Raw genomic sequence first — 12,726 nt, 5'->3', positions numbered from 1 at the left:
ATAGGTGTCATTGTATCAACCAAAGGTAATATATTCGAAACATATATATATACTGTCAGTGCTAAATAACACATACATACTAAAATTTAAACTGAGTTCTGTCAAATTTATGATTTAATTCAATAAAATATAATACATCTATATTTGTTTAACCTTGTGAAATGCATTTAATGATTCAATTAAATATAATATCATATGTCTCTATTTGAATAACCTTAAAATAATTTAAACAAAGAAAATTATAACTGAAAAAAATGGTGGTGTTATCTCTGTTAAAAATTGAAATATATTTTATGAATCTTCCCATGAAGTAGAGTATTTTATTTGTTTTCAGTGAATTAAAATTAAAACATTTAATTGTATACAAATTACTAACTTAACAAATCATGAAAACATGGCCCATAAAGTAGTATTTGTTCATTCATATATATATATATATATATATATATATATATATATATATCTTGGTGAATGTTAATGCTTTTGCTTACATTGTATTTTTCCTACACATAAGGGTCTGGGTATGTCAATGCAATGCCTTCATTAGATTTATATAGAATTTCATCATATTGCTGTGTATTGTACTATGTAATAATTTACTAAATAAAAATTGTATACCAAAAAATGAATGTGGGGTCCTATAAAATTTATGATTTTGTTCCATGCAGTATCACATGTCAATATTATATGTCTATATTCTTCAGATTTTGTGGATGTCATAAGGTGAAATATATTTTAATAGTCATTGTTGAAAGTACCATATGTTAAAGTTTGTTGGCTGAATTCATAATGCATCATTGAATTTTCTGAAAATTACTAATACTGAAAACATTAAATGCAGTTAATTTGTATTCATCTATTAGACTTATCCCAGTATGCTAATGTTTTTTTACTCCCATCTATATATACTGGTCTGAATATGTTAATGCCTTTTAATTTTTTTTTTTAATATATAGAATATTTCTTTATACTAAATTCACCTAATATGCTAAAATAATGAGCACTGTGAATTACATTTACAGAATTTATAATTTGTTATTTGAATGTGTGCATATTATTATTGAAAGTGGATACTGTAAAAAAAGATAAACAAAATAGCATGTTATTATTTAAATATTTTTATTTATATAATATAGCAATTGAGAAACTAACATGGCTATTAATGCTGGCACATATCTTCAGTAGCTGACTGGTAGAGGACTTCCACCATGCCATCAAGCATCCATGTCACTTCCTCATCTGTTTACATTCCTGTCACCTGCGTTTGCCCAGAGATACCATCTTAACTTAAATTGTCATTATTTGTCTATTACTTTGTTTGATCTTGGTGTCCCTAATTAAATTTAACTGCAAATGCTAATAGTGTGATCATCTGACTATGATTTGGCAAAATCCTTTTGACCAGTACTGCTATAATTAAAACACGTTTGATGTCATTTACCAATTTACTGAATTTTATACCACTCTAGAACAGAAAATATATGTATAATGATGACTTGAAATAATTTTGTGATCTTTGGTTACACGGAATTGCTACTTTATATGTAGTAATATACTGAAATATATATTTATTCAGAAATCAATGTTTAATGGATTTAATATGTACTTTAAATTAAATATTTTGAAATGTTCAAAAGTTAAAATGTAAATAAGTTGCTTTACTGGTTTAAGAGTTTACTTACTCAAAAGATAACAACTGAATGATAACAGTAAATAAAAATTTAATGATAACAGTGAAGTACATTATACCATTGTCTTACCAGTGAAGTACATTATACTATTATCTTACTCATCATTAACTCTTTATACAATGTTTTGTTGGGGTAAATATAATGCAAAGAAAGTACAATTGGATAAGAAATCAATAAATACATTGGGTCAATTCATATGCATTACTGTTTGATACTGGCCTGATTTATGAAAGATAACTTAATATTTTCTTTACTGTAAATACTTGAAAGTTATTTTGGTTAAAAAAATCTGTACGTGATAGCTCATGTCTATTTTGTTCTGATTTTGGCTACTAAAATGCATATAACTATCTGATGTCAATTTAAAAGCTGAAAATCATCATTTTACATTCACTTATTATGTTTGCAACTACTAAAGTAATCAGGTATGTGTGCTCCATTGTTTTTCTTATAATATTTCACATGGTCCCAATCAGCCTGTCATTTGGGCTGAATCAGCCATGGTCCAAATCAGTAAGCATTCCTGACTAAGGACCAATTCGTGCCAAAATGTCTCTTTTTTAAAATTACACAATAGCCATATCACTCATGCTCTTGAAAAACCTACCCAGAAGTAGTGTTGCCTCTGTCAAGTTTTTTCCTCCATATGATTGCAAAAGTAAACCAGAAGTATTTGAATTATGAAAAATTTTATACACTGGTGTTTCAGTAGTTTTCAAGAATCACAATAGCATTTATCCCATTTTCAATTCCCTTTATTTAAAACGATATAACAAACTTCGAATTTGACAAATTGTTAGCATAATTACTAAGTTGATTATCATAATTTATTTTACTTGTTATAATTGTTTTGCATTATAATGTCTGAGTATTATTTGCTGGCACAAAACTGGTTTATTTATAAAGTATTAACCTCAGCACTGTATTTGCAATCACATACTCCAGGCAAAATATGCAAAAGAAAGATCGTTTTATTTAGTAGAAACTGATCACAAGTCAAAATATAGCTTTTGAAAATGATGACTAGTACACAGAAAGACTTTCAAGATATGACAACACATCCTGAAAGAAAAATAGTCAAAAGTAGAGGAGCACAATCATGCGTAAAATGATCACTTACAGCTAAATGTTGGAGTGATTGAAAGGATTAAATAAGTGTGCTTTTCAACAGAACAATTATGTTGATAATTGGATTTGATGTGTTTACTGAAGAACAATTTATTCTAGTTGATGACAATTTTGTTCTTAAGAGGCAGAGATTTTGACTTTAATGATAGATAAGAAAAGTATATCTTTTTGTCTAAGTCAGTCTTCATATGCACCCTGATGGCATTGTTTTAGCAAGTGAGGACATGTTTGTAGATTTAAATAATTTCAAAAACACATATATTAGAGTTGGTAAGGTCTTTCCTATATAGCAGTGTCATTTCAAATAAACTATATCACTGTTTTCACACAGTCACACTTTGTTAATGGTGTCCTCTAATCTCTGAGATAAGACAACATTTGATCCTAAAATACTGTGTTAACTGGTCCATGTACTTAGCCATTTTTCACATTACTTGCTCACTTGTTCTAAAATCTTATGGCCTTCTTTTCTTTACATAAGGGGTGAAACAATCGCATGATACAAGCAACTTATAAAAGAAAATGCAATCATGAGATTTTTTAAATCTGATGAAACAATGCTGCATCACAGAGAAGACTCTGTTTATAAATACTGGAGAGTTTGCTTGTTAAAGTTAAAAGTTATTTTCCAGTTATTATCTAGAGCAACAGATATTCTACATTTTAATTTTTCTGGCAGGTATGGTTTGAAACATTTGCTAACTTATGGAAGCCTCTGCAATAAAGAAACTACCCTATGCTTTGCCATGCCATTTCAGTGAATTCCACATTTTGTCAATAGGGGATGCACTCTGACTTAACACACCTACAAACTGTCCAAATATGAGACACTAGGTGGGAAAGGTTATCAGAAAGATAGATAACATATTAGCAAAGGTGCAGGAGAAATAACTTTTAAACATACTGACAAAATTCCCAGCATGGATGATTGACAGTAATGAATATGATGATCTCATTTTTTAGCTTCAAGCATGGCATCTAGATCGTCAACACCTACATCAAGATTTGCACCTTTGCCTCCCATAATCACCAACAATACAGACAGGCAGTTTCTTCATGGCCTTAGTAGTTATATAGATCATGAGATGACTAAAGTTGACACCAGTGATGATGAGCAGAGATATATCATCTACAAGACAGCCTTCAACAAGGTACAGTATGGCATTAGTTATAGTCACAAGACAGCCTGTAAAAAGCTACAGTATAATATGACATTAATTATAGTTAAAAGATGGCCTGCAACAAGGTACAATTTACTATGACATTAATTATTGTTAACAAGACAGCATACAACAAGCTACTGTATAATATAACACTAATTATAGCTACAAGATACAATGAGAATGCTGATTAATACAATCTGAATGCTTTTAAATTAATAATACAGGAAAACCTGTCTTGAAAGACCACTGATATGTGAGACCACCTGTCTTGAGAGACCTTATTCTCAGTAAATAGATTTAATGATTATATAGTGTTATGACCTGTTATGATAGACCACCAGTCTTGAGAGACAATAATTTTATGGCAGAAGGAATGGTCTTTCTAGACAGGTTCTACAGTAACTGTAATATGACATTAATTATAGTTACAAGACAGCCTTCAGCAAGCTACAGTATAATGTAACACTAATTATAGTTACAAGACAGCCTTCAGCAAGCTACAGTATAATATGACATTAATTATAGTTATAATGCAGCCTGCAACAAGCTACATTATAATATGACACTAATTATAGTTACAAGACAGCTTGCAACAAGCTACAATATAATATGACAATAATTATACTTAGAAGACATCCTTCAAGGTACAGTAAATAAAATACAACTGTTATTGTTACAAGACAGCTTGCAACAAGCTACAGTATATGTCATTAATTATACTTACAAGACAAACTTCACTAGGTGCAGTATAATAAGACATTAATTACTGTTACAAGACAACCTGCAAGAAGCTACAGTATAATATGACATTAATTATACTTACAAGATGGTCTTCAACAAGTTACAGTATATTATGTATGGGTGAAACGATTCATCAATATATATCAATACATCGATACTTTTGCTAAAATGATACACATATCAATACAAGAGATGGACAATCAATACAAAGTGATACTTACTGTATGCATGTTATTTTAGTCATCAGCAGTCATGAATAATTATTATAAGTTGCCTTGTTATTCTGTAAAATTATAATCCATCTGAAACAGCATTTGCAGTCACAGGCACTCATGTTTATTAGTAAAAACTAAAAAGACTATTTGAGAATACCCATTCACCATCTACTTATTAACACAAAATGACATTGTTCGTAATCTGCCTCCCCCCATTCTATACTAATTATCTTAACCCAGAAGTATGTTCAGCATATACTATACATTCCAAACGTATTCCACATGTATAATTAAGTACTTTACTCATCATTTAATAACCACTTTCACAAAGTTTCTACTTTGAATTGTATCTTGACTCCTTTGGTCGATTTGAAAGCTAATCTATGGGTTTGTTGCATGGTGAACTATGTTACATTGAATATTCATTTGTGGTTATTGCTTGTTCCGGTCCAGGTTAAACAATAACTACCAATCAAAAATCAATGTAGCTTATTCTCTGCATGACAAATTGGAAGTATTGGCAGAGTAACAGAGTCTTTGCGGAAAAGTTATTAGATATGTCAATAACTTACATGGAGATGCTGTCAGGGTGTGCCATTGCACGAATTGTGCAAAATTTGTACAAATTTGTGTGCTTGAAGAACAGTGAAGGTGAGAAATCCTGCAAATTTATTGAAAGTCCCACATATGAAAATGTGCTCAGCGAAGTATACAATTTTTATTTAACTATCCTTGTCACAACATCTGTTTTTCAGATAGCAACTGTTTCACATCTGGGTTCTTCAAGCATAACATGAATGGTTGTGAAACTTAATTTGATATGCTCAACATGCCCAGGAGTAAGCATTATGGCATAGTTTGAAACCATTTGTAAAGAAAGTTTTACGAATGCATGTTTAAAATACGGGCTACCTAGTAAACCCAAAATATCTGCTTCCCGGCGTCATTCATTACGATTTCATTTGGCAAATACTTGCTGATGATAGTGATGATGACAGTAATTTTTAACGTTATGAAGTATATCAGATTATTGGAGCTGGGAAAGTGTTAATGGAGATACCAGTGAGTGAAATTGATCCCAAAATGGTGTTCAATATGAGTCAGATGTGCATGCTGGATGGACAAATGTAGACAGCATGGCCCTTTCAGTGATATTTCAAAAATGAAATGTACAAAGGTTAGAATTCTGAGCCTTATTAAAATACAGACAATTTAAAAGTATAATGCAATTTTTTTAAAGTTAATTGATTTCATCTTGTGGATCATATGCTACAAAACCTTATACATGTATCCATAGCAGGTCAAGATAAATTGAATAAAATAAGGCTAAAAATGAAATTAAGAAGTACGGATATTTATTTTAATACCTCTGTTTTCACAAGCATTTATGGACTAAATACCCTTATACAGCATTATGGAACAGATAAGAAATTTGGCATGGTAGTCAGTAAACTACTGATTTAACAAAGGAAATTTATGTTATTGAAAAATCCTATTTTTGGAGCAGATGTATTGAAAAGATAATATCTGTGAGCTCTGGAAAATTGTACATAACAGTCACAAAGATCAGTTTCCCAACATGTTCAAGCTGTCAAAGCTAGCTATGTATATGCCCCTTCAGAATGATGCACAGAACAACATTGATAAAAAGAAAAGGAGCAGAGTATGATCAGAAATAATTAACAGATTAATGCTTATACAACTAGAGGTAACATCTGTCAAAGATGTTGATTTCAGTAGAGTTTTAAAAAAGTAGAACAGGAAGAAAGAGAGACATATAATGAAGTTTAGATAAATATTGACCTATGACCGTTTCTTCCTCCCCCTCCTTTTTTTTTCCTTAAGATAAAATCCTCTCATCTCATTATCTCTCCTTAAATTGTACATGGGGAACAAATATGGAATTTCTCCTTTTTATACAGAGATATTTAACCAGTGAATGAAGGTGCTGATGAAATTAGCATATAATAAAAGCTATGGGGCAGATTTCAAACTGCTCAAGTTTATCACCTTGTTAAAAAAATTGTAGAACAGGACTTGGTGTAGTCAATAGTTTTCCTTCTTTGCTAACATATACAAGTACCTATGGCTGCAACAGTCTTTTGCATCAGCAGGAAGTAAAATGTGATTTATTTTATTGTCATTCAACCTTATTCCCATGCCTGAATTTGTTCTACATGAGATTTTCTTTGTACAGGAAACTGCATTATTTCTTCTGTTTTGAAGATAACATCATAATGTCTTCCACTTGTAACTGAGACACGAAATTGGTATTAAGATGTTTTCAAATCATTCATGTTGTACAAAACAAAGGGAGTTAAATGGAGCCACCATTAAATGGCCTAAAACATTGGATAAAACTCACTGCCAACGACAGGTAGTCTGTTTGAAAGTATTGTTGTTGTCTTCTCATCAATGAGAATTGTATATAAATATATGATAACTATATGTATATCTGTAGTTTGCATACTGGAAATAGACCCAGAATGTAAATATACATGAAAGGGCACCATCTACCTTCCAAAGATAGAAAGACCATCAAGTTCATATATGTATTGATATGTATTGTATCACAGGCTGCATCTCTTGACTCATATCGATATGTGGCACAAATGTATTGTTTCACCCCTAATATTATGACATTAATTATGCTTACAAGTTGGCCTTCAACAAAGTACAGTAAAACGTACAAGATGGTCTTCAACAAGGTACAGTAAAACTTACAAGATGGTCTTCAACAAAGTACAGTAAAACTTACAAGATGGTATTCAACAAGGTACAGTATGGTAAGACATTAATTATATTTACAAGATGGACTTCAACAAGGTACAGTAAAACTTACAAGATGGTCTTCAACAAGGTACAGTAAAACTTACAAGATGGTCTTCAACAAGGTACAGTAAAACTTACAAGATGGACTTCAACAAGGTACAGTAAAACTTACAAGATGGACTTCAACAAGGTACAGTAAAACTTACAAGATGGTCTTCAACAAGGTACAGTAAAACTTACAAGATGGTCTTCAACAAGGTACAGTAAAACTTACAAGATGATATTCAACAAGGTACAGTATATTATGACTTTAATTATACTTACAAGATGGCCCACAAGAAAGTACAAAATAGTATGACATTCAACAAGGCAGAATATAGTATGATATTAATTATGCTTACAAGATGGCTTTCAACAAGGTACAGTATAGTATGACATTAATTATATTTTATCAGCACAGGTAAAGTAACAATTTATTATATAAGTTGTATAATTCAAATCACATTGTAGTTGCAGTTGTTAAGTCTGCCCTTTTCTCAGAGTATTCAGATGCTCAATTTTGGATTTTGTTAAGCTGTATTACAATGTAATATTGTGCACTTCCACACTATAAGGCCCTTTCTGAGAGACTTCCACACTATAAGGCCCTTTCTCATAGACTTTCAAACTATAAGGCCATTTCTCATAGACTTCCACACTATAAGGCCATTTCTCATAGACTTCCACACTATAAGGCCCTTTCTCATAGACTTCCACACTATAAGGCCCTTTCTCATAGACTTCCACACTATAAGGCCATTTCTCATAGACTTCCACACTATAAGGCCCTTTCTCATAGACTTCCACACTATAAGGCCCTTTCTCATAGACTTCCACACTATAAGGCCATTTCTCATAGACTTCCACACTATAAGGCCCTTTTTCATAGACTTCCACACTATAAGGCCCTTTCTCATAGTCAGAACTCTCACCAGTTACGAGTCACTTGACCCCAAAATTGATAATCTAGGAGTTGGTGGAGTTGGGTTTTTAACATGTGGTGTTTCTTTAATACTTGCTACGAGGGTTCAGAACTTGCCTAGGGATATGTACTGGCAGTAGAGTATGAGAAGTGAAATTAGCTCTGTGTGACAATCAGGAAAGCTGGGAAAGAGTTTAAACTCTTGTTATTGACATATTTTTGGTCCAGTTCGTTAGTTTGATTTTTGTATCGATAATATACATTATGAGAGTGTACCATTTATGATCTTTGTGAGATCTGCATACCATATATTCTCTTGTATAAGCCCATTCATGAGATCTGCATACCATATATACTCTTGTATAAGCCCATTCATGAGATCCCTCAAGCTGAATAAGTAAAACTTTAAAATGTGTATGACATGTGCAAAAGCTGATGATAGATTGAAAAATCTTGTTATTGCTACTCCTTCTGAATGGATGGTCATGTCTGGGTGTTCAGTACAGGATGTATTGGGGGTTAAGGTTAGGCTTGTGATCACATCTTCAGCAACCTGCATTGGCAATATATACTGGTAGTCAACAAGAATACATTAAACTTTTCAAGTTTAGACCACATCATGCAGATAAAAACCAACCTCCCTTCTTCCATTCTTTTATTATTTCCAAATCATTTGGCTTTTATATGAGTATATACAGTAATTTGGTCACTATTTTATGCAGGTGGGAGTTCTGATTATAACACCTTTCCTGTTTTACAGAAACCTCACTAATATTTAACCTTGATTACCTACCATGAAGATCAGAATGTGTATATCATAAAACATAATTTTTAAAACTTGTGTTTACTAGATAATAGAATATGTCACAGCCTATCAGCCTATCCTAACTGTAATCAAGAAGGAGTATGAAGACACAATAGAAGCCATTAAGAAGGCCCAGAGTGAGGTGAGCTTTCTACATGCCAAACTCAAGTCCATGGCATCTGAACCTTCCACCATCCGCAACTACAGAAAGAGAGCTGATGAGCTGGAAGAAAGGTACACTTGTATAAAATTTGTGACAAAGTTATGCCATGGAATAATAGTGTGAAGAAAGATGAACCTTGGAGTTCGATAGAAATCTAAATTTTGAGACACTAAATAATCATCCTGCAACAGATCATGAAATAAAAGTGTCATGAGATATGGACCTTGGAGTTCCATGGAAATTTCAAGACACTAAATAATCATCTTGCAGCATCTCATAAAAATGTTTTATCTGAAAATTTTCTTGTCCTTCAAAGTTTTGGAAGTATGTTCTCATGCTGTTGAGTTACACTTCAGGGTATTATGTCAGTGACTGTATTGAATGGTTTCTAATCAATGATTTTTTAAAATATCAAACTCAAGAGTATTTTGCCAAATGATTGTGTTGAACAGTTTTTAATCAGTAAAACTCTTTCTTTGATACCAATCTAAGAATGTAATTCCTCTGTTTGTCCTCTTGGCCAACATTTTAGTTTGGGCAGGTTTTGCATTACTGGTCAATTTTACCTAATAATTAATACAATTATAATGAAAATGTTGACTTCATTTTCATCTCTCATTTTTAATAAAAGATGCTGATATACTGGGGTCTGTAAAATAGATGGTGTGATGGGGCCATCATAAGATTTAAATTTTTTGCATAAATTTAATCTACTGATAAAGTGGGTCACTATATTAATAGTTAAGCCACATTTAAAATACCAGCCCACGCTAACCCCACTTAAATGGTACCTCATTCTATAACCCCACAGAATACCACTGCCTCTCTTTTAACCCTGTTATGGCTATGGATCAACTAATTAAATTTAGTTCTATTGTTGCTACATGATTTATTTCAGCTCAGTTACATGGCTGTGTCACTTATTATGATAAGAAGTAGGTTTTTTCCCAACTACAGGGAAGTCACGTTAAGTTTATGTCCAGTAATTTCCATCCACTCATTGTATGAGAGTTTCTGCTGGATTAGGTGGTAGCCATGGGCACAGTGAATATAAATATATTTTACACAAAGAATTAAAAGCAGGAAATGACAGTATACATTCGTATCAGGATCCATACATTTTCCCAAGGGCATCCAGACGCACTGATGGACTTTACAGACACAGTTGAATTTGATATTTAAACTGTATATTTTCATTTTGAAACCTTTTCTGTGCTTTCCATGGGTCTCACTAACTTGTAACAGCAAGTCATACATTTATTCTTATGATTTGCTATGGATTTCCTAACAAGATTATCATTATTAATATTGTTATTATTATTATTATTATTATTATTATTATTATTATTATTGTTTCTTTAGCACAGCATATATATTATTATTGTTTCTTTAACACAGCATATTTACACAACATTCTTATCACTATTCATAATGTTGTCACATTGCACTGTGGTAAATCCATTCAAAGTTCATCAGTCTGGCAAAAGTTTCACTTTTGTTTTGTTAGTACAGATATCTGTTTCGATTTCCCTTCAACTTCCTGCCTGCTGGCATCAGATCAAAGTCCTTTACATCAACACCAACACAATTTAATCTCATAAGTTTATCAAGAGTATCAACAATCTGCCTTCGTTGATAAACTTATGAGATTAAATCTTGTTGGTGTTGATATAAAGGACTGTTTGATTCAGATTCTGCCATGTTAAAACTATGATCACACTCCATTTGTGACAATGGAAGTACCAGTGAAATTTAAAACAAATGAAGCACAATCAGCTTCCAGAAGTGTCAGAAATCAACATGTTGCTTCATGGCAATGCTTGACAATTCTCATCTTCAGAACCAACTCATTATTATACCTATTCTTTGACATGGTGTATAGTGCTCTCTTAAAACTAGGACTGATACTTATTATTGTCAAATCTAGGAATTTATAACTTTACTGCACTACTGTTTACCAAAGGATTAAGTTCCCATCTCTACTCTCATTTAACCACTTAACTGTGGGCAGTATAGCTTTCAGGGAGTTGAGCTGTAACAAGCTTAGTTGGCAACATCTCTTTTGATTGTGCAGCAAAATAACATTGTGTAAGCTAGACCAAGCTATCTCTGAATCAGGATTGGTTGGTGACACATTTATTGATTGTCTGACAAAGAAACAGTCTGTAAATAAACATTGTGTTCTTTGAATTTTACTTCCTTAATCTGTTTATTTTGATAGTTTCATGCATCCCTTGACCAGTCTCAAGTTGCTCTGAGCATATGCCAGTCAGAACTGCCAGAAATGTCCTGCAAATATCAGGATTTAAGGAAGCCTGATTCTTATTTAACAAAATAATGTGTTATAATTTCAGAATAGCAATTGTGAAGAAGGATAATGAGCGTTTACAGAGACAGCTTGAAGAGTTGAGGAGAAAGAGGTCTGAGAAGGAGAAACAAGAGAAACAGATTACTGAACCTCCAAAAAGAGAACTGAAGAAAGACAACCGACTGTTACCAGGTTAGACTGGAAACTAATTTCATATTTACTCCAATATAAATGAATGCCCAGCTGAAGAAACACAACAGACTGTTACCAGGTTAGATTGGAAACAATAGTTTCATATTTACTCCAATATAAATGAATGCCCAACTGAAGAAAGAAAACAGACTTTTTCTAGGTTAGACTGGAAACTATAATTCCATATTTACCCCACTATAAAAGTGTATGCCCAGCTTTTCATGCTATGATTTTAAGCACATAGCAAATACCTGGATCTGTCTGTTTGTTACATGATTGAAGATATGGGTCCATGCTGTCTTCAGTTGGGTACAGATTTTACATGCATAGAGATGATTTACACTGTTGTCCCTTTATGTAGTATTCACTCCCCTGATTTGGTGTTTTATAGAATGATGTCATAGAAAACATACATTTTTCATAAGACTTACTATAAAAGCCTTTAGCAAGATCTTGCACAACCAGTATTGCATCACCATAGAGACATTTATAAATATTATCATATATACCCATATTTAAGGTAGATCCAGCTGCAGACTTCATAGATCCAGATCTGCTATGGCATAATGCACAGGTAAATCCGAATC

The 12,726-nt window shown here is 32.3% G+C and overlaps 1 protein-coding gene across 2 annotated transcripts in view; it reads left to right on the top strand.

The window, feature by feature from the left end:
• Window positions 1–12,726, top strand: part of LOC149805718 (clathrin heavy chain linker domain-containing protein 1-like) — a 51,159-nt gene that overhangs the window by 631 nt on the left and 37,802 nt on the right. For both annotated transcript variants that reach the window (XM_089950395.1, XM_089950394.1), the window contains exons 2-4: window positions 3,783–3,970; window positions 9,523–9,710; window positions 11,994–12,139. In XM_089950395.1, coding sequence (XP_089806521.1) covers window positions 3,791–3,970; window positions 9,523–9,710; window positions 11,994–12,139 — 514 coding nt within the window. In that variant the 5' untranslated portion in view covers window positions 3,783–3,790. The remainder of the gene's footprint in view (window positions 1–3,782; window positions 3,971–9,522; window positions 9,711–11,993; window positions 12,140–12,726) is intronic.

Source organism: Sinohyriopsis cumingii, chromosome 2 (assembly GCF_028554795.1).
Source record: "Sinohyriopsis cumingii isolate HCF-2022 chromosome 2, ASM2855479v2, whole genome shotgun sequence".
Taxonomy (NCBI): Eukaryota; Metazoa; Mollusca; class Bivalvia; order Unionida; family Unionidae; genus Sinohyriopsis; species Sinohyriopsis cumingii.
Note: the sequence above shows the minus strand (reverse complement) of the source record. Positions and strands in the feature narration are given on the sequence as shown.